Source organism: Gorilla gorilla, chromosome 13 (assembly GCF_029281585.2).
Source record: "Gorilla gorilla gorilla isolate KB3781 chromosome 13, NHGRI_mGorGor1-v2.1_pri, whole genome shotgun sequence".
Taxonomy (NCBI): domain Eukaryota; kingdom Metazoa; phylum Chordata; class Mammalia; order Primates; family Hominidae; genus Gorilla; species Gorilla gorilla.
The window spans coordinates 133239996-133258403 of record NC_073237.2 but is presented as its reverse complement, the minus strand read 5'-3'; the positions used below and the strand labels follow the sequence as shown (position 1 = coordinate 133258403).

Here is an 18408-nt window from a genome sequence, read left to right as displayed (position 1 = left end):
AGGGTGGGGACAGCAGGCACCAGCGTGCATGTGTCCAGCTCCCCTGAAAGTCACTTCGGATCTGTTCTGAGGCACAGCTGTTGGGGGCTCCATGCAGAGGTGGCCAGATGGCAGCAAGTGGACCTTCCCATGAGGGGGGGTTTCTGGGAAGAGGAGGGGGCTGGGGCTTGGTGGAGCACGTGCGGCCATCGCAGCATCCAGCTGACCCAACTCTCAGGCCCAGGAAATGCCAGGATTGGTTCAACAGAGAAGCGCCCATGCGGGGGGCTCCATTCTGGGGCTGGCCTGGCAGCTGGAAGCCACGGGTCCCTCTCCAGGCATCAAACTGCCTTCCCTCTCAGTCTCTTGCTGTGTCTGAGCCAACAGCCAGATCCAAGGTGACCCACAGGGCTCTCCTGCTGGAAACAGAGACCTCCTGGGGGGCCTCAGGAGGGCCACTGATTCCGTGGTCCCTGCCTGGGTCCCAGGGGAGGCACCAAGCCCCTAGCTGTGCAGGAGCCTGAGGCAGAGAACGGGCCAGCTGTCCCACTGGCCGCAACCCCCGGGGCTATGCACTGGCCAGGCCCACTCAGGAGGATGCTCTGAGCCGCCCTCTGCTGTCGAGGACCAGAGACCTCCATGTCCTGGCCTGTATGCCTCTTCAGCACAGGGAGCTCCCCAAAGTCAAGCAGCTCCCCAGAAAGCACACCCCGTGCTGGCATCACTCTGGGAGGCCAAGCCCCTGATGGGCAGGCAGCCCCTGATGGGCAGGCAGCCCCAGCAGCACTCCACGAGCACCAGCACCTGGCCACGGTCAGCGGTGCTCAGAGCGGCAGGCACAGCATGACCTGTATGAGGAGTCCACGCCAGGGGTGACTGTGAGGGGGCTGCTGGGGGCAGTGCAAACCTGAGTCCTCCTCCACCCGTGCCCCAAGAGGACTAATTTACCCCAAACAGGGGACACTCCCCTCTGCTGTCTCCTTGGTGCAGCCCATGGCCCGGCACCACGGCCACGCCCGCAGCCCCCACACCGCCCGCACGGGCGGGTCCGGCCACGCACATGCCGTAGTTCTGGTCCTCCGTCTCCTGCTGCACCGACAGCTCCTCCAGCGTGGCGTCCATGTCCAGCTGGTTCGTCTCCAGCTGCCGCAACAGCGTCTCCCTCTGCAGAAAGGGAGCACGCAGGCCTGAGCAGGGCTCCTTCCTGCTGCGGGTGCCCCAGCCCCACAGCCCCTGGATGCACAGGGGACGCCTCCTGCTGACAAAACCGGGAGATGCTGCAGGGCTGGCTGCTCAGCAACTCATGGAGCTCTGGGCTGGGCCTCACTTGAACCACAGAAGCCCAGAGGACTCCTCTGCGGTGGCCGGCACGACACCTACATGCCGCCAGCATGGCTTGGGGGACAGCTGTCAGTCACAGGCATAACCCTCAACAGAAAGCAGCCCCACCCACACACGCACCTCCAAGGGTGAAGAAGCCTCACCTTCACCTGGGAAACAGAGCCCCTCTGCTCCCCGCCACGCACACCTCCTCTGGTGGCAGGACACAGCCCCGGTGCACGCATCGCCACCGTCCCACACCCACAAGCAGCTGGCTCTGGAGCAAACCGCTGCCCTCCTGGCCTGGAACCCCAGGCTGCTCTGGTGAGCTGCGGGTCCCTGTGGCTGCTCACTTTAGATTCAAATGAAATACGAACGCCGGAGCCTCACGAACTCCTGACCTCAGGTGATCCAGCTGCCTCAGCATCCAAAGTGGGAGGATGACAGTCGGCAGCCACCGTGCCCGGCCCCTTCTCTCTTTTTTTAATAGAGATGGGGTCTCGCTATGTTGCCCAGACTGGTCTCTAATTCCTGGGCTAAAGGCATCCTCCCACCTTGGCCTCTGCTGAAATTACAGGCCTGAGCTACCTGCCTGGCCTCTCCTTTTTTTTTTTTTTTTGAATCAGCTTTTTCAGAGATTTTTTTTTTTTTTTTTTTTTTTAGAACAGGGTCATGCTACATTATATTGCCCAGGCAGAAGATCTGGAACTCCTGGGCTCGAGCTGTCCTCCCACCTCTGCCTCCCTAACAGCTGGGATTATAGGCGTGAGCCACTGCACCCAGCCTGGACAGGTTTTTAAAATAAAAATGTGAGGCTGGGCGTGGTGGCTCACACCTGTAATCCCAGCACTTTGGGGGACCAAGGTGGGCAGATCACGAGGTCAAGAGATCAAGACCATCCTGGCCAATATGGCAAAACCCCGTCCCTACTAAAAATACAAAAATTAGCCAGGCGTGGTGGCAGGCGCCTGTAATCCCAGCTACTTGGGAGGCTTAGGCAGGAGAATCGCTTGAACCCAGGAGGCAGAGGTTACAGTGAGGCGAGATCGCACCACCGTACTCCAGCCTGGACAGAGTGAGACTCCGTCTCCAAAAAAAAAGAGTGTATTAAAGTCATTAAGGTCCCCGGGCTATAACAACAACAAAAAAATGTGATTTACAAAGAGAAATCTACAGACTTGTCAACCAAATGTAATGTGTGAACTCTGGATCCTACTCTGAATACTGACCAAATATCTGACGATTGGAAGAACTCTTTGGGAATTTTATTTTTTTCAATTCGTTATTGTGGCTTAGTTCTCCAAGAAAAACCTTCTGTGAGTTTAACGTGCGGTATTACATTAGGTACTACGGTCAGGTTAAAAAAACAACTGATTTTTTTAGAGATGTGTTTGAAATATTTTTAGGTGACATAAAGAAGGCCTGAAATTTGCTTCCAGGAAATCCAGGGGCAAGACAAAGAGGAAACAGAGGTCCCGCTGCTGAGACAGGCGAGGACATCAGATCTGCTTGAACACATCCATAGCAAAAGGATAGTCGCACACAGCTCAGCCCTACGCTTCCAGCTCAAGACTCTGTCCAGGGTCCCGTTCTCTCCCTGGGAGGCTTTGGAAGGGTTTGGAGGGCAAACCATTAGGGAATGGAGCAGCTGAGCAGTGGGGAGCTCTCTAAGGAGTAATCAACCCAGTGATGAGGGGAGGGGACGGCTCTGCAGGAAGGAGGGGCCTCCCCAGCAGTGCCGGCACAGGACAAGTCTGACTGCCGCCTTCCTTCCAACCCAAACGTCCCCAGCAGCAGTCCCAGCCTGCAGGCATCCTCACTTCTTCTGACACCAGGAGGACAGCACAGCCCCTTTCCTGGGCAAGCCTGACATCCTTCTGGAGAAAGACCAAGGCTGCTGCAGCTGCAGCTGGGCCCCAGGTCCCCCAGACACAGTCAGGGCAGCCCAGGGCGAGGAGGTTCAGGTCCCCCAGACCCAGTCGGGGCAGCCCAGGGCGAGGAGGTTCAGGTCCCCCAGACCCAGGTGGGGCAGCCCAGGGTGAGGAGGTTCAGGTCCCCCAGACCCAGCTGGGGCAGCCCAGGGCGAGGAGGTTCAGGTCCCCCAGACCCAGGCGGGGCAGCCCAGGGCGAGGAGGTTCAGGTCCCCCAGACCCAGGCGGGGCAGCCCAGGGCGAGGAGGTTCAGGTCCCCCAGACCCAGTCGGGGCAGTCCAGGGCGAGGAGGTTCAGGTCCCCCAGACCCAGCTGGGGCAGCCCAGGGCGAGGAGGTTCAGGTCCCAGACCCAGGCGGGGCAGCCCAGGGCGAGGAGGTTCAGGTCCCCCAGACCCAGGCGGGGCAGCCCAGGGCGAGGAGGTTCAGGTCCCCCAGACCCAGGCGGGGCAGCCCAGGGCGAGGAGGTTCAGGTCCCAGACCCAGGCGGGGCAGCCCAGGGTGAGGAGGTTCAAGCCTCATCGTTTGCTGGGCTACTTTGCAGCCACAGCTGGCCTGGCCCTTGTTTCCACAAGGGAAAGTGAGTTTAGTCCGTAGACCAAAGTTGGTTCCTTGGTTTTGACACAAGCACCAGGGAAATGTGAGATGTGAACAGCGAGTACCTCGGCGGCTCACGCCTGGCATCCCAGCACTTTGGGAGACAGGTGGGAGGATTGCCTGAGCCCCGGAGTTTGAGGCCGCAGTGAGCCATGATTGAGCCACTGCACTCCAGCCTGGGCCACACAGCAAGACCTTATCTCAACAAACAAAAACAACCAAAAACACTGGGGGAAACTGAGCAAGGGGTCCCCGCAGAGGTGGAGGGGCTCCTGGAACTGGGTCTAGCCCTCAGGACCCTGTACCCTCTGCCACCCAGAGCAGGCAGGTGCAGTAGAACGTTGGGCCCTTGCCAGCAGCCAACCTCCGAGCAGGCCCGCAGCTTTCCCAGGGGTTAGGACGGAGACCCGTCGCTACACAGGAGACACCTGGAAAGAGGTGAGAGACCAGCAGCCACTCCCCCCACACGGTGAGTGCTTACCTGAAGCTGCAAAAATGGGATATTGAAGAACTTATGAAGGTACTTTAGACCGAAGCTGTTCTTCATGGAAGACTCAGCATAGCGGAAGTAGGAGGAACCTGGAGGTCTGCTTTCAGAAAGGGAGAAAGATGCAAGAGAAAGACCCTTGCCCTGGTGCCAAGGATCACCCCTGGGCCCACAGCTGTGGGTCCGCACTGCCCTCCCTCCTCCTGCAGGCTCCTGAGGCCACAGGACCCTGCTGAGCCCTGCTAAGCAGCTAAGCCGAGTGCCCTTCTGCAGGTGACCCCACAGTGCCAGCACTTCACCCTGGCACACAGTCCTGGGCACACAGTTCCCCGGCACACAGTTCCCGGCCCTGCCATCGGGGAGACCCAGGCTTCAGTGAGCCCCACTCAGCGGCGTGACCCACATCCCCCAGGCCCCATGCTAACATTAACCCCTCCCTGGGCCTCTGCCTCAGCACCCTCCCCCGCGCACCGGAGCACCGGGCAGGGTCCCTCGGGAGCAGGGCCACCGCACCCACCTGTCCAGGTTGTCGATGAAGTCACGCACGTCGTCCGGCAGGATGACTCGGTGCTCGCCCATGTCCCGGTAGTTCCCCAGCACGCACACTGGCACGTGGGTGGGCACTTTCGGAAGCTCCCGGAGAATGTAATTGAAGGTCCTCGGAGAACAGGTGAGGACCTGGCTTAGTTTCAGCCCTGCGACGCCCTGTCCCTCCCTGGAAAGCTGCTGTGCGCCCAGGCCCGAGGATGGTGGCTGCTTCTCATTTCCAATATCCAACCCAGCAGAAGCATGCCTCGTGCATGCAGAGCTACAGGGAAGTGCCTCGAGGGCCTTCGCACCCCTCAGCCTGCAGCCCCCGCCCGTCCCTCTCCCTGACGGCAGGTACTTGACCGCACCCCACACTGGAACGCCCCTGCCTGTCCCTGCCTTCCCTCAGAGCACCCCGTGTCCGCATCCCTACAAAACCACCTCTGGCTTCGTCTGCGTCCACCCTCATCCCGCACTGTCCTCTGTGCCCCTTGGTGTCCACTCTGTGGCTGGCCCTCCAGGCTCCCTGCCCACCGGGGCAGCCGAGGACAACACCCTGGGGTGCCTCTGTGGCTGCCGGTGAAGCGGGCTGTTTGGAGAGCCTTGTCTTAAGCAGACATCTCCTGGCACAGATGGCAAGTCTCCAGAATCTGCCTGGCGCGGAACTGCCGGTTTCCCAGCTGCATGGTTTTCCAAATGGCTTGTGAAGGAATAACCAGCGCTTCAAGTGACAAAACTTCCCCACGACTGAAAGCCAACACAAGGGAGTAAAAAATGCAACATCCTGTTTCTAACTTCATTTTCTTTCATTTACACGCAGTCATTTAAATGGGCCCCTCACCAAGGCCGGCCCAGGGGCACCTCTGGCCTCCTAAGCAGGTGGCCTTCTGGTGTCTCCTGCCTCTCGTGGCTGTGAAGGGCCTGCGTGGTGCTTGAAGCCGCTGTCTGAGCCAGTGTTTTCCATCCTTCCTGCTGGGCACCAGGGGCTCCAGACAGAGCATTGCTACCATAGGCATTGCCTGCCCAGGCTGGTGCTGCCAACAGGGTCTCCGGGCCCACAGGTAAGCGCCTTTGCCGCGTCTTCTCAGGCTGGCTCAAGTCTCGCTGCCACTCCTGCCCACTCCTCGCATGGCAGCCCAGGCGGCTGCAGCTCCCTCCAGGCCGTTCCTGTGGCAGCAGTGGGAGGTGCCGTGGAGGCCACACTGTGTCCACACTCAGCTTCGCTTGGGAAAAGCCACTTCCCACCCACCAGGCTGGCCTGCTGCCTAGACAGGAGAGGCCGGAGGGAGAGGAGCACCACTGCTCGCCCAGGTGAGGCCAGCGTGTGCGCGCCCGAGCTGAACTCGTGCCCTGGGTGGGGCCGCCAGCCCCGTGTGTGGTTCTCCTGCCATCCGTGTGCCACACCCCCACCGAGGGCTCTCCTGAGGGTGCCTGCGGTCAGTCCTTGGCGGTGGTGCTGAAGGCTGGGAGGGCAGGCACGGTTCCCAGCATTGGCAAAGGTTGGCAGAGGCCCAGAGCATGGCTGGTCAGGTGCTTCAAGCCGCCCTCAGGCCTGGGCTGCTGATGCGTGCTGAGTGTGCAGCCCCGTGACAGGCGGTACGCTTAACCCTAGTGTGGGGGTCTTCCCAAGTAAGAGAAGCTGCTGACGAGGCCCCCAGGCCAGACCCACTGCTGGGAAGAGCAGATGCCTGGACGCATCGGGCACGCTGCTCCTGGTGCTCCGGGCACTGGCTGTGGGTAGGAGGGGCCTGCACCAGGACACTGGTCTTCACGCGGCCCTCGTTCCTCTAGGAGCCTTGCACAAGTGTGTGTCCGCAGCACCCCCTGCTGGGGCTCCAGTGCGTCCCTGGGACACTGCACTCCTGAGGAGCGGAGTGGATCCCATGCGACTCCACAGTGGACTCTGGGGGCTTGCGCCTGGTCCCCCAGAGATCGTCCTGTGTGCCACTGCCCTTGGCTGATTTCGCTGTCATCTTCTTGCTAGAATGAATCTTGGCTGTGGGTCCTCCTAGGTCATGAAGATGGAGGTCGCGGGGAGCCCCCAGCACAAGCAGCCACTTGCTTCTGCCAAGTCTCAGATGGGTTTTCAGGAAGAAGAGTGGGCTACGGAAGGTGCGTGCCTTGCCCCAGATGCCTTTTGCAGCCGGCCCACGCCATCCCGCCCCATAGGCACAGGCATAGTCGTTGCCCAGCCCGACATCCAGGCCAGTGCCCCTTGTGGCTGAGCCGCCACAGCTGCCCAGCAAGAGTCCCTCGGCCCTGTAGAACGATGCTGCCCTAACCATTACCTGCTGCACAAAGAGGGCGCTCAAGGGGCTAGGGGGGTGAGAGTCACAGGCAGCTGCCCCCGCCAGCTCCCTCTTACCACTGCTTGGTAATGTCGAACATCATGACCACCCCGTTGCAGTTCTTGTACACGTCCAGGAACTCAGCATCCAGGGCCATTTCAGACTCCGCCTGGGGACAGGAGGGAGCAGGTGTGAGACTGGCCCAGGCTGGGCCCCACCCATGTGGCCCACAGTTTTAGAAAAGGCTGGATAGTCTTCTACTCTGAAAAGATAACAGCCATTTCCATTTGAAAACGATATGCTGAAGAGATGGGATAGCTAAACATAGGTTCGCCCCAAAGGGTCTGACGGTCAACACCAGCCTCGCTGGTGGCTCCCTGAACAAGCCCCCTACCCAGGACCTCCCACTAATCACAGCAGTGTCCGCCCCAGGCCTCACGGATAACCAAACCACCACTCGAAAATAGAAGTGGGTGCTGGACTACCAGCTGCCCTCGGCTAGATGTGCGTTCCGGAAGGTTCCAGTGCCCACAAACAGGGTTAGCTGCAGTGCTGTGGGCAGAGTCCCTCCACCCCATGCTCTAAAGGGAGTGGGAGGCACTGCACGGAGGGTGCGAGGCCCTGGGTGTGTCGGGCTCAGGTTGGGTTGGCCCCAGGTGGCTCCGGTGAGCGAAACTCACGCCCATGGCACTGCGAGATGTGTCCTGTGCTTTGAAGGGCCGAGCCCACCGAGACTGGGATAAAAGTTTGGCGAGTTCACTTAAATACCTCTCAGGTCACTCAAATGCAAATAGGGGTCAGTCCAACGTGATGTCTGTCGAGTGCAGGTGAGCCGGCCACCCCCAGATACAGCCATGGCAGTGTGCGGTTTTCAGAGCAGTTGGGAAGGCCAGCGGCCCCCGTGGCCACAGCATAACTGGGGTGCTTGGGGTCAAAGGCGTGTGAAGCGCTGGGTACCGGCTCACGCACCCTGGGGCCCTGAGCCACTGCTACCCACTGTGTACCTGGCACTCACCTCCTGGGGGTCGTTCTCCATCTTTAAGCCGTCGCCTCGCTTTTTGCATTTTCCTTATTTAAAAACAAACAAAAATTACAAGGTGGAACCCCTGGGCCTTGGGCCACAGGAGGAGCATGGTCCCCCCACAGCCACTCAGCCCCCAGCTCCGGCGGGTGCCCTGCTCCACCACCCCAAACAGCCTGCAGCGTGGGCACCCACAAGCTCTGGAGCAGCGGGACCTGGGCGAGGCCCCTCTGTCGGCTCTGGAGGCAGGGCTGGGCTGGGCCTGGACAGAAGGTGCTAGTTGGGGCTGACGGGCTCAGCAGCTCCTGGACAGGCTGAGGTGGGATGGCCCACAGCCCTACACCACGAGGGTTTGCTGCTGAAGGAAGGGCCCCCTCCCCCCAGCTCCCCCAAGTCCAGGGTAGGAGGAAGTACAAGAGATATGGTGGGAAGGTGCGGGGCCTCCCCCTGGGGTAAAAGTGGGGAGATGAGCGCACGGACTCTCAAGGCAACAACCAGCCCAGGAGGAAAGGAGAGGAGGGCAGGGATTCCAGCCCTGAAATGGCCTCGGGAGGGAGGAGGGCAGCTGTGTGGTGTCCACTGTCCAGGTCCCCCTGAGCCTCCGCCATCAAGGTCACCATGGCTCTCCTGAGAATGAGAGGTCGTGGTCCCCTCCCTTTAACTCCACAATGCTGACCTGAAGAGAAAGGCTCCAGACCATCCTGGGAACTCTGGGGGTCCCAGTCTTGGAGTCACGGACTGGGACAACAAACAAAACCCCTAAGAACAGATGTGGCTCATGTGTTTAAAACGCCACGTCCACTTCATTCCACAGCTTGTTTCTGAACTGCTCACCACGATGTAACCCAGTCGGGGGGTCAGCCCCTCCCTCACAAGGTACAGGGGACAGAGCCAGCCCGGAGGAGCCTCCCCAGTCTGGCCACAAAGGGCTCAGCAGAGTCCCCAACACACACACAGCACAGCACTGCTGGCTGTCGGGGGCCTGCACCCAGGAAGGATGCTCACAGCCTAACCAGCACCCCCCGGGCGAGCCATTGAGACTGGCCGGATCTGCTCTGGGGAAAGCAGGTGGGACTGGAGGGGAGCCGGGTCCTGGCTGACCAGGCGGAGGTGAGGGTTGTCGGCTCACCTGAGGCTGCTCCATTCAGCCTCCCTCTTGGCAGCCTGCCCCATGCAGCGTCAGCTAAGCCTGATGGCCTCGCCTTCCTCTCACCCTTGAGAACTCACCAGGTGCCCACAAGGCCTCGACCCCCTCCACTGCACTCCCCACCGGCTGCCCTGGCTGCTGTGGACAGTGCTCACACCTCGCACAGTGGGCACTGAGTCAGGGCGGGGATGGAAGGCACACCGGGCCCCATCATGAAGCTGGGGACCTTTTCCTCCTGAGGGGCTCTGGTTTAGGCTGAGTGAGACTCTCCCGGTAGGTGCTAACAGGTGGGTGCAAGGGTACACATGTAACCCCAGAGGAAGCCCAGGGCCGGGCGGCCTCTGCACCCACAGGCCTCCACACCAGCCCCGGGCACAACAGGCCACCAGGAGGGGGGCCCCATCCTAAGCCGTGGAGACCACACCTGTTACAGTGCCCAGTTATGAACCCCACTCTGGGCAACCCTGTCTACGGGAAGCCTGTGCCCGCTCCACGCACGGGCAGACCCAGGAAGCCAGAGCTGGAGGCACAGGAAATCTCTGCAGCTCCGAAAGGGGCCAGGATGGGGGTCAGGACAGCCCTTCCTGAGCCACCTGGGGGCCACAGGCAGATCTGATAGCTTCTCCTCACAGTGGGGACGAGGACAATGATAGGGTGGTGGGTGGCCACCTCTCTAACACCAGAGACCACGCAGAGCTCTGCAGACACAGCATCTGGAACACCAGGTCAGCACGGGCCACAAGAGTCCAGCGCAACGTGGTGGGAGCCGCAGGGGCCCAGCACCCCTGCAGGAACTGCATGAGCACCTGCCTCTAACCCCCCATGGCCAAACCCACCCCAACAAAGCACAGGTGGAGGGAGGGGAGCATGCGCCATCCAAACAGACACCATCACACAGAGGCGGTGGCCGCCTTTCCAGCAGAGCCTCGTAACGAGGCCACAGCCAGGCCTGTGAGGCTGGGGCGTGCACGTGGCCAGCCCTGCACACACCACACATGCACACGGACCATGGGCCCCGGGGAGGGCCATGAGCTCCACCCTGAGGACTTAGAGGAACTCATGACCTTGTGGCTGAGGAGGAGACCAACGACGTCGAGGACACCCCGGGGGCTGATGCTGCCCTCCCATGGTCCCCAGAGTGCAGGTCTGTGTGGCTGGGGATCCCTGGCAGGGACAGGAGCGCAGGAGCTGGGTCCTCAGCTATGGGCAGGGGGCCGCCTGGTGCTGGGCTACTCCGCCAGGCAGTGCAGGAGGAGGGCTCCCAAAATAGCACCCTGGGCCTTGGGGCTCAAAGCACACCCCCCGGCTGCACCTGCCACCACCGTGCACGCGGTCACTCAGAGGCGGGGAGTATGCTAAAGCAGCAAAGCATGCAGTGCCACAGGAGGGGCTGCGCCACGCTGCGGGATCACTACTGGATGTGGAGGGGAGCAGAGCAGCAAGACCGTGGGCACCGTCCACGAGGATGGTGGGTGATGCATGGGCGCCGGGGGAAAGAAAGGAAGCCTCTCTGCGCAGAGCACACAGTCCCAGAGAGAAGCAGACACAGAACAGAGACGCCTCACCTTTGTCTACCACATCCCAGACTTCAACCTTCACGATGTCATCCGTGGCTGAAACAGGGAGAATCCTAAAATTAGTGCCCAACATGAAGTTCCCAAGGTGCCACAAAGCGGTCCAGCTGGTGTGGTTGTCTGTGCCCCGCAGCCACCAGCTCCCACCAGGACTTCCGAGTGTCCAGAAGCAGGGGATGTGTCCTCCCCAGACGACCACACGGCGGCTCCTTCAGGCCTTCGCTCAGACACAGCTTCAGTGACAAACTGAACGCACGGTATCTCCCTCCGCAGCCCCAATCCTGGGCACGGCCCCTCCCTCCAGGGCCCCAATCCTGGGCACAGCCCCTCCCTCCCGGGCCCCGATCCTGGGCACGGCCCCTCCCTCCCCGGCCCCGATCCTGGGCACGGCCCCTCCCTCCCCGGCCCCGATCCTGGGCACGGCCCCTCCCTCCCCGGCCCCGATCCTGGGCATGGCCCCTCCTGGCCTCAGCATACTGGAAGGGGACCCTCCCGGCTGGGTCGATGTCTGTGTTTTTGCCCATGGACTCCATGAGAGCAGGTACGCTTCTGCTGACGGGTGCGAATGAACGGGCCCGCCTGTGTCACCTTCTGACCCTGTTTCTTCATCCAGTGACTGGCCTCTAGTTCACTTTGAGGGAGGGGGATGTAAGTAATCACTGAGGGCGGAGGCCGGACCCTCCCTTTGGAGCCACGTGAGAGGCCCCAGGCCTGCCCCACACCGCACCATCACAGCTGGGCCTGCTGGTGCCAGCCGCTCCTCCTGAGCTCCCATGACTGTGCTGTGTTGTGGGGTGTGCTGGGGACTGCGGGAGCTGATGGATGGAGCCTCCCGCCCACCCAAGGATTCCAAGGGGAAGGGAGAACCAGAGGGGAGAGGCACGCCCGGGGCCCTCACACAGCCAGGCATCGGCCCCCACACCAATCACATCCACGTCGCCTGAGCAGAGGGGCATGAACGCTGCCATCAGCCTCACCCCAAACCAGGAAGAGGGTGCGGTGGCAGGCAGAGCTTCTGTGCGCTGGCCCTGTGGGCTCTGTGTCCTGTCAGCCCAGCACCACCCTCCCAGGCCCTAGAGAGCAGCAGATGCCCAGCAACTCCACGGCTGTTCCTGCACAGCAGTCCAAGTGTCAGCTGTCACCACGTGGCAGCTGAAACTCATCTTTGCCTCCCACTAGTAACCCACTAGTTTTTTTTTTTTTTTGCAGTGAAAAGGAAAGGTGTTTAAAACAGCCCTGGGTGGGAGTGGTGGCTCATGCCTGTAATCCCAGCACTTTGGGAGCCCAAGATGGGTGGATCACGTGGTCAGGAGTTCAAGGCCAGCCTGGCCAAGATGGTGAAACCCGGTCTCTACTAAAAATACAAATAATTAGCTGGGTGTGGTGGCGGGCGCCTGTAATCCCAGCTACTCAGGAGGCTGAGGCAGAGAATTGCTTCAACCCGGGAGGCGGAGGTTCCAGTGAGCCGAGATCTCACCACTGCACTCCAGCCTGGGCGACAGAGTGAGACTCTGTCTCAAACAAAAAAAAAAACAAAAAAAAACCCAACCAAACCAAAAAACAAACGAACAAACAAAAAAACCAGCCCCAAGGCTTTTTGCTGTCACGATTCTGAACACACAGGGCAGCTGCTCTGCCTCCCACAGCACGAGCCTCGCCACAGCCGTCACCTCCCCCACCTTCCTGCATCTACCCAGCCCCAGCCCACCCACACCCAACTGAGACCTGGGGGAGGGTCTACCCACCATCGAGCCCACCTCACTGAACCTTTTAGTGACACCAACTTTCCTCAAGGGCAAGGCTCAAACAAAGGTCTTATTACTGTTTCTGGTGTGGAGAAGATGTCGGACTGGGGCCCAAGAAAAAATACCATGTGCACCAAGAGGGTGCAGGCAAGGGAATGCTCCTCGGAATGTACCTCTTTTCAGCCCCCGAGGCGCCCGCGTGCCCACTCACCTGCGGCCAACGCTGCCCCAAGCTGAGCCTCCTGGGTCAGTGGGGCTTCATGAAGCTCACCCAGGCAGCAGGGTGATCCACCCCAAAAGAGCCCCAGAGTTCATGCCAGGACCCCCACGCCAGCAGGGTCCCTCACAGACAAGAACTCTTTGGGGAGACCCCCTCTGGGGAATGCATCTCCCAGGAACCAGGGCTGAGGGAGGAGAAGCCTGGAGCCCGAACCACTGGGGCACCCACCACACTTACTCTTGTAGCTCCAGTGGATGCTGGTGACCTGGATCTCCTGTGTGGGGATGTACTCCTCCACGAACGGCCGGCCCTGCAGGCGGTGCCACAGCGCTGTCTTGCCCGTGTTCCTGTCTCCCCGGATCACTATCTTCACTGGGGACCAGAAGAGAAAAAGAAAAGGCAAATTAAACGAACCGAACCCAAGCTGCAGCTTTAAGAGCAACTACAAAGAGAGCGGGTTCTGCTGCCACCTGTTTTATCTTTCTTGCTAGAATCAGACCAGGTGACCGGCAGGCAGGGGAGGAAGACAATGGGTGGGCACCATGGCAACCTCTCCCATCAGGAGGACACCTGGCGGCACACAGAGCATCAACGGCGACCGGGGCCCAGGGGGCAGCTGGGGGTCCTCCTGGGCTGCTGGAGGCCACAAGCCAGGTCAGGCTTTCTACTTGGAGGACGTGGTTCTGCCCTAGAGCCCACCCCTGGGACCCCTGATGACCCTCAGGGTCAGGGCCCACCACCTGAGGAGCTCTCCACAGCACCCCAGGCTTCTGCGGATTGCTCCTAACCAGGTTTTCTGCAGCCCTGGAGTCTTTTTTTTTTTTTTGAGACGGAGTCTCGCTTTTTCGCCCACGCCGTACTGCAGTGGTGCTATCTCGGCTCACTGCAAGCTCCACCTCCCGGGTTCGCGCCATTCTCCTGCCTCAGCCTCCCGAGTAGCTGGGACTACAGGCACCCGCCACCATGCCCAGCTAATTTTTTGTATTTTTAGTAGAGACGGGGTTTCACCGTGTTAGCCAGGATGGTCTCGATCTCCTGACCTCGTGATCCGCCCGCCTTGGCCTCCCAAAGTGCTGGGATTACAGACGTGAGCCACTGCGAGCCCTGGCGTCTTCAGCGCACAATTCTACAGAACTCGGGGCCTGCATCCCAGCTCACGCACAACGCGTGTGTGCCGGGTAGCCCCGGGCCTGGGCCTGCTTGCTCCGGGGCTGGGTTGGAGAGGCCACTGCCCAGCTTGCTTTGAAAATGTGACAGGGGAGGGAGGGCAGCTGGGAGGGGAGCACGGAGTTAGCAAAGGCGGGAGGTGGCTCAGAACGGGTGGAGATGGGGATGGACCTGGTACCCGACTGGACTAAGAACAGACAGCCTGCGGAGGTGCTGGAAGAACAGGATCGAGAATGACCGAGAAGCTGTGCGGACGCAGCAGCCAGCACTGAGACAGCTGCCCTCGGACCTGGGCAGACCCCGAGAGCTTCTCACACAGGCCTTGCTGAACCCACCACAGGCACGGGGGAGAGAGAAGCCCTGGCCGTCCTCCACGTTTCCAGGAGGGGAGAGCCAGGGAAGCCAGGGAAGGCAGCGGGGTTGGTGGGGAGCAGAGGCAACCAGGGAGCACGTCTGCAGGCTCCTCCCACTTCCCCAGGTCTCAGGTCTCCCGCCCGCTCCCCCATCTGTGTCAGGTCTGCAGCCTCCTCTCACTCCCGCAACGCCCCCCCAGGTTTTCTGTCAGGGGGACCCCAAGCTCCCAACGCAGAGGGCGCCCGGCCTCGAAGCTCTGAGGGGCCCTGGGCTGTCCCTGTGCCCCACCCGGCTCCTCTCTCCTGGCCCAGTCCCCTCCTTCTACCTCAAGGCACCTGTTCCCACAGTCATTTCTTCTCCCCTGAAGCTTGTTAATTTCCTCGCCCATCCTAGGTACCTCAACGCGCCAACTTTCAACGCCTCTGGTCCTATCTCGTGTGCCAGCCAGCGCTGCGGCAAAACCTCCAGAGGGGACCCGGGAGCCCTCACGGCCACGGTGGCGGCCGCACCGGCCGGGGGCAGCCAGGAGGCTCCGCGCTTCTCCCGGCCGAGCCCACCCCGCGGAAGGCTGGGCCCTCGTTCCCCTCCCTCTCCCGCGGAGAACTTGGAGAACAGAGGCCGCCTGCAGCGCCCTCCAGCCCGGCGGCCCGGCCTGTGGAGAGCACAGCAGCCCCAAGCGGAGCCGCAGGCGCTCAGCGCAGCCGGGAGGGAGTCAGGCCCCAGCGCGGCGGGAGGCCCGAGACGGGCCGCGGCGCCCTCCCTCCTCCGGCCCGAGGCAGGAACCCGGGCGCGGCCCACAGCTCTGGGCTCAGTCGGGCGGCCGCCGTCCCCCCAGATGAGCAGCAGCCCGGGCTCGCAGGGACTGCCCGGGCCGCGCACGCATAGCCTCGCTGGGCCCTCGAGAGAACGGCGGCGCCATCCACGTCCGTCCCGCGGCCCCGAGGTCCACGGCCTGAGAGGCGGCCCCGCCCCCCCGCCCCGCCCCCGCTCAGGCTGCCCACGCGCTGTGCTTCCCGGTGGCTTCCACATGCGGTGGTCCCGTCTCCGGGTCTTTCCCGGGGGTGGGGCGTTAGCAACGCGGAGAGCGCAGAGACGGTCACAGCGACCGCCCGTTTTCCCGCGGCCAGAACCAACGCGCTAACGTCCCTTGGTCCCCGCATCTCGGCTCCTCAACCCTACGGGACAGAACCCACTTCCTTCATTTTGTAAAAACGGCACATGCTCTCTGTAAGGAACTTAAACAAGGTAGACAAGCACAAGGATCAATGTTAACAAAGCCTCCCGATGCCACTGCCGGAAACCAGCCCTCATGAACGTGGGGAGCTCATTCCAGGGATCTGGCCACAGTTTGGCTTCTGCAGAATGTCGGACAGTTGGGGTCACACAGAATAATTTCTCTCACTCAGCGATACGCACTTAAGGCTCATGCAGGCGTCTCCACGGCTTGAGAACATCTTTTCAGGACTAAATAATGTTCCACCATCTGGATGCACGGAGTTGATCCATTCATCTACTGAAGGACGTCTTGGCCGCACTTTTCCTTGAATTTCCATTGATATTTTTCTCTTTTCATAATATATATTATTCGGATACTGCAACACCCACACTCAGCCTCTATTTGTTTTTTTCATATCATTTACCAGCTGTCATTTTGCTGTGAGATTTTCCCTTTATTTTCTAAACCTTCCTTTGATTTTATTTTTGCTTTTTAAAAATTATTATTGGCCGGGCACGGTGGCTCACGCCTCTAATCCCAGCACTTTGGGAGGCCGAGGCGGGCGGATCACCTGAGGTCAGGAGTTCGAGACCAGCCTGGACAACATGGAGAAACCCCGTATCTACTAAAAATACAAAATTAGCCGGGTGTGGTGGTGGGCACCTGTAATCCCAGCTACTCAGGAGGCTGAGGCAGGAGAATTGCTTAACCCCAGGAGGTGGAGGTTGCAGTGAGCCAAGATCACACCACTGCACTCCAGCCTGGGCAAAAGAGCAGAACCGTCTCAAAAAAAAAAAAAAAAATTATTTTTACAAACAGGGTCTCACTGTCACCCAGGCTAGAGCCAGCACAGTGGCACCATCCTAGCTCACTGCAGCCTCAATCTCCTGGGCTCAAGTGATCCTCCCACCTTAGCCTCCCAAGTAGCTCAGACTACAGACATCTGCCAGCTAATTTTTTTTTTTTTTTTTTTGAAGATGGAGTCTCACTCTGCTGCACAGGCTGGAGTGCAGTGGTGTGATCTCAGCTAACTGCAACCTCCACCTACTGGATTCCAGTGATTCTCCCATCTCAGCCTCCCAAGTAGCTGGGACTACAGGCGCATGCCGCCATGCCTAATTTTCTGTATTTTAGTAGAGATAGGGGTTCACCATTTTGCCCGGGCTGGTCTCAAACTCCTGAGCTCAGGCAATCCACCCACCTTGGCCTCCCAAAGTGCTAGGATTACAGATGTGAGACACCACCCCATGCCTAGTTTTTTTTACTATTTTTTTTCTTAGAGACGGGGTCTTGCTTTTTGCCCAAACTGGTCTCGACCTCCTGGGCTCAAGCAATCCTCCTGCCTCGGCCTCCCAAAGTGCTGGGATTACAGGTATAAGCCACGGCACCAGTGAGGATGGTCCACTTTAATCAATGTTCCTTGAGCCTTCAGGTCCAGAGACTTTCTCTGAGCCTGCGGTAACCCTTCACATTTCTACCCGCTCTCTTTCATTTTGAAGTATATTCTGCATATGGCATCACTGTAGCTGTGGCACTAGGACTATAGCTAGAGCAGCTTTCTTATGGTTAATGTTTACCTAGTGTCTTGTTTCCAACTCCTAACTTTCAACCTTTTGACACCATTATGTTTTGGATGTGTCTCTTATACACCACATAGCCAAATTAAAGAAAAAAAAATTCCTCGAATCTCACATTCTTTCGAGCTGGTGAGTTCTGTTTACTGACAACTGCTGCTGCCATGTTATTTTATGATTTTTAGTTACAGCTCTGGTTCCCTTGCCCCTCCCCCAGCCTTCTATGCCTTTGATGAAAGCTGGACAAGGTGGTTTTCAGAAAGTATTCTTTCTACCTGGTATTTATTTGGAAGATTTGCAACCTGTTTCTACACTTTGGGAACCCTTAAGTTTTCAACACTCACATCCGCTGCAGTGAAGTCTGAAGTTAACACTTCTTCTTAATAATAGTATAGAGATCTGAATGCCTTGACTGTCCAGCTTCACCCTGGGCTGTGTTACTTCTGGTAGTTTCTTCTTTTATATACCCTATGTAAATCATGATCACCACTGATTAACATAACCAACGCTTATTCCTTTTCTTTTTTTTTTTTGATTAAGTCTCACTCTGTTGCCCAAGCTGGAGTGCAGTGATGCAATCTTGGCTCACTGCAACCTCCACCTCCCGGGTTCAAGTGATTCTCCTGTCTCAGCCTCTCGAGTAGCTGAGACTACAGGTACGCACCACCATGCCTGGCTAATTTTTGCATTTTTTTTAGTAGAGATGGGGTCTCACTATGTTGGCCAGGCTGGTCTTGAACTCCTGACCTCGTGATCCACCCACCTTGGCCTCCCAAAGTGTTGGGATTACAGGTGTGAGCCACCGCACCTGTCACACCAACGCTTATTTCATTTTCACCACATATTTACCAGTTTCTTTGCTTACCTTTGCTTTTTTTTTTTTTTTTTGAGACAGAGTCTGGTTTTGTTGCCCAGGCTGGAGTGCAGTGGTGAGATCTCGGCTCACTGCAAGCTCCGTCTCCCGGGTTCATGCCATTCTCCTGCCTCAGCCTCCTAAGTAGCTGGGACTACAGGCGCCCACCACCACGCCTGGCTAATTTTTTGTATTTTTAGTAGAGACGGGATTTCACCATGTTAGCCAGGCTGGTCTTGAACTCCTGACCTCGTGATCCACCCACCTTGGCCTCCCAAAGTGCTGGGATTACAGGTGTGAGCCACTGTGCCCGTCATTTTTTTTTTTTTTTTTTTTTGAGACAGAGTCTTGCTCTGTTGTCCAGGCTGGAGTGCAGCAGCGCGATCTCAGCTCATTCCAACTTGTGCCT

At 59.2% G+C, this 18408-nt stretch overlaps 1 protein-coding gene across 4 annotated transcripts in view; it reads right to left on the bottom strand.

Annotated features, from left to right (window-relative positions):
- Window positions 1-18408, bottom strand: part of RABL6 (RAB, member RAS oncogene family like 6) — a 32851-nt gene that overhangs the window by 4312 nt on the left and 10131 nt on the right. For 3 of the 4 annotated variants that reach the window (XM_004048899.5, XM_055350196.2, XM_055350197.2), the window contains exons 2-8: window positions 13073-13207; window positions 10862-10909; window positions 8144-8196; window positions 7206-7297; window positions 4830-4970; window positions 4307-4412; window positions 1040-1143 (exon numbers count right to left, since the gene is read on the bottom strand). In XM_004048899.5, the coding sequence (XP_004048947.3) occupies window positions 1040-1143; window positions 4307-4412; window positions 4830-4970; window positions 7206-7297; window positions 8144-8196; window positions 10862-10909; window positions 13073-13207 (679 nt within the window). Of the gene's footprint in view, window positions 1-1039; window positions 1144-4306; window positions 4413-4829; window positions 4971-7205; window positions 7298-8143; window positions 8197-10861; window positions 10910-11347; window positions 11588-13072; window positions 13208-18408 lie in introns of those variants that run through there. The other variant, XM_055350198.2, reaches the window with a different exon arrangement.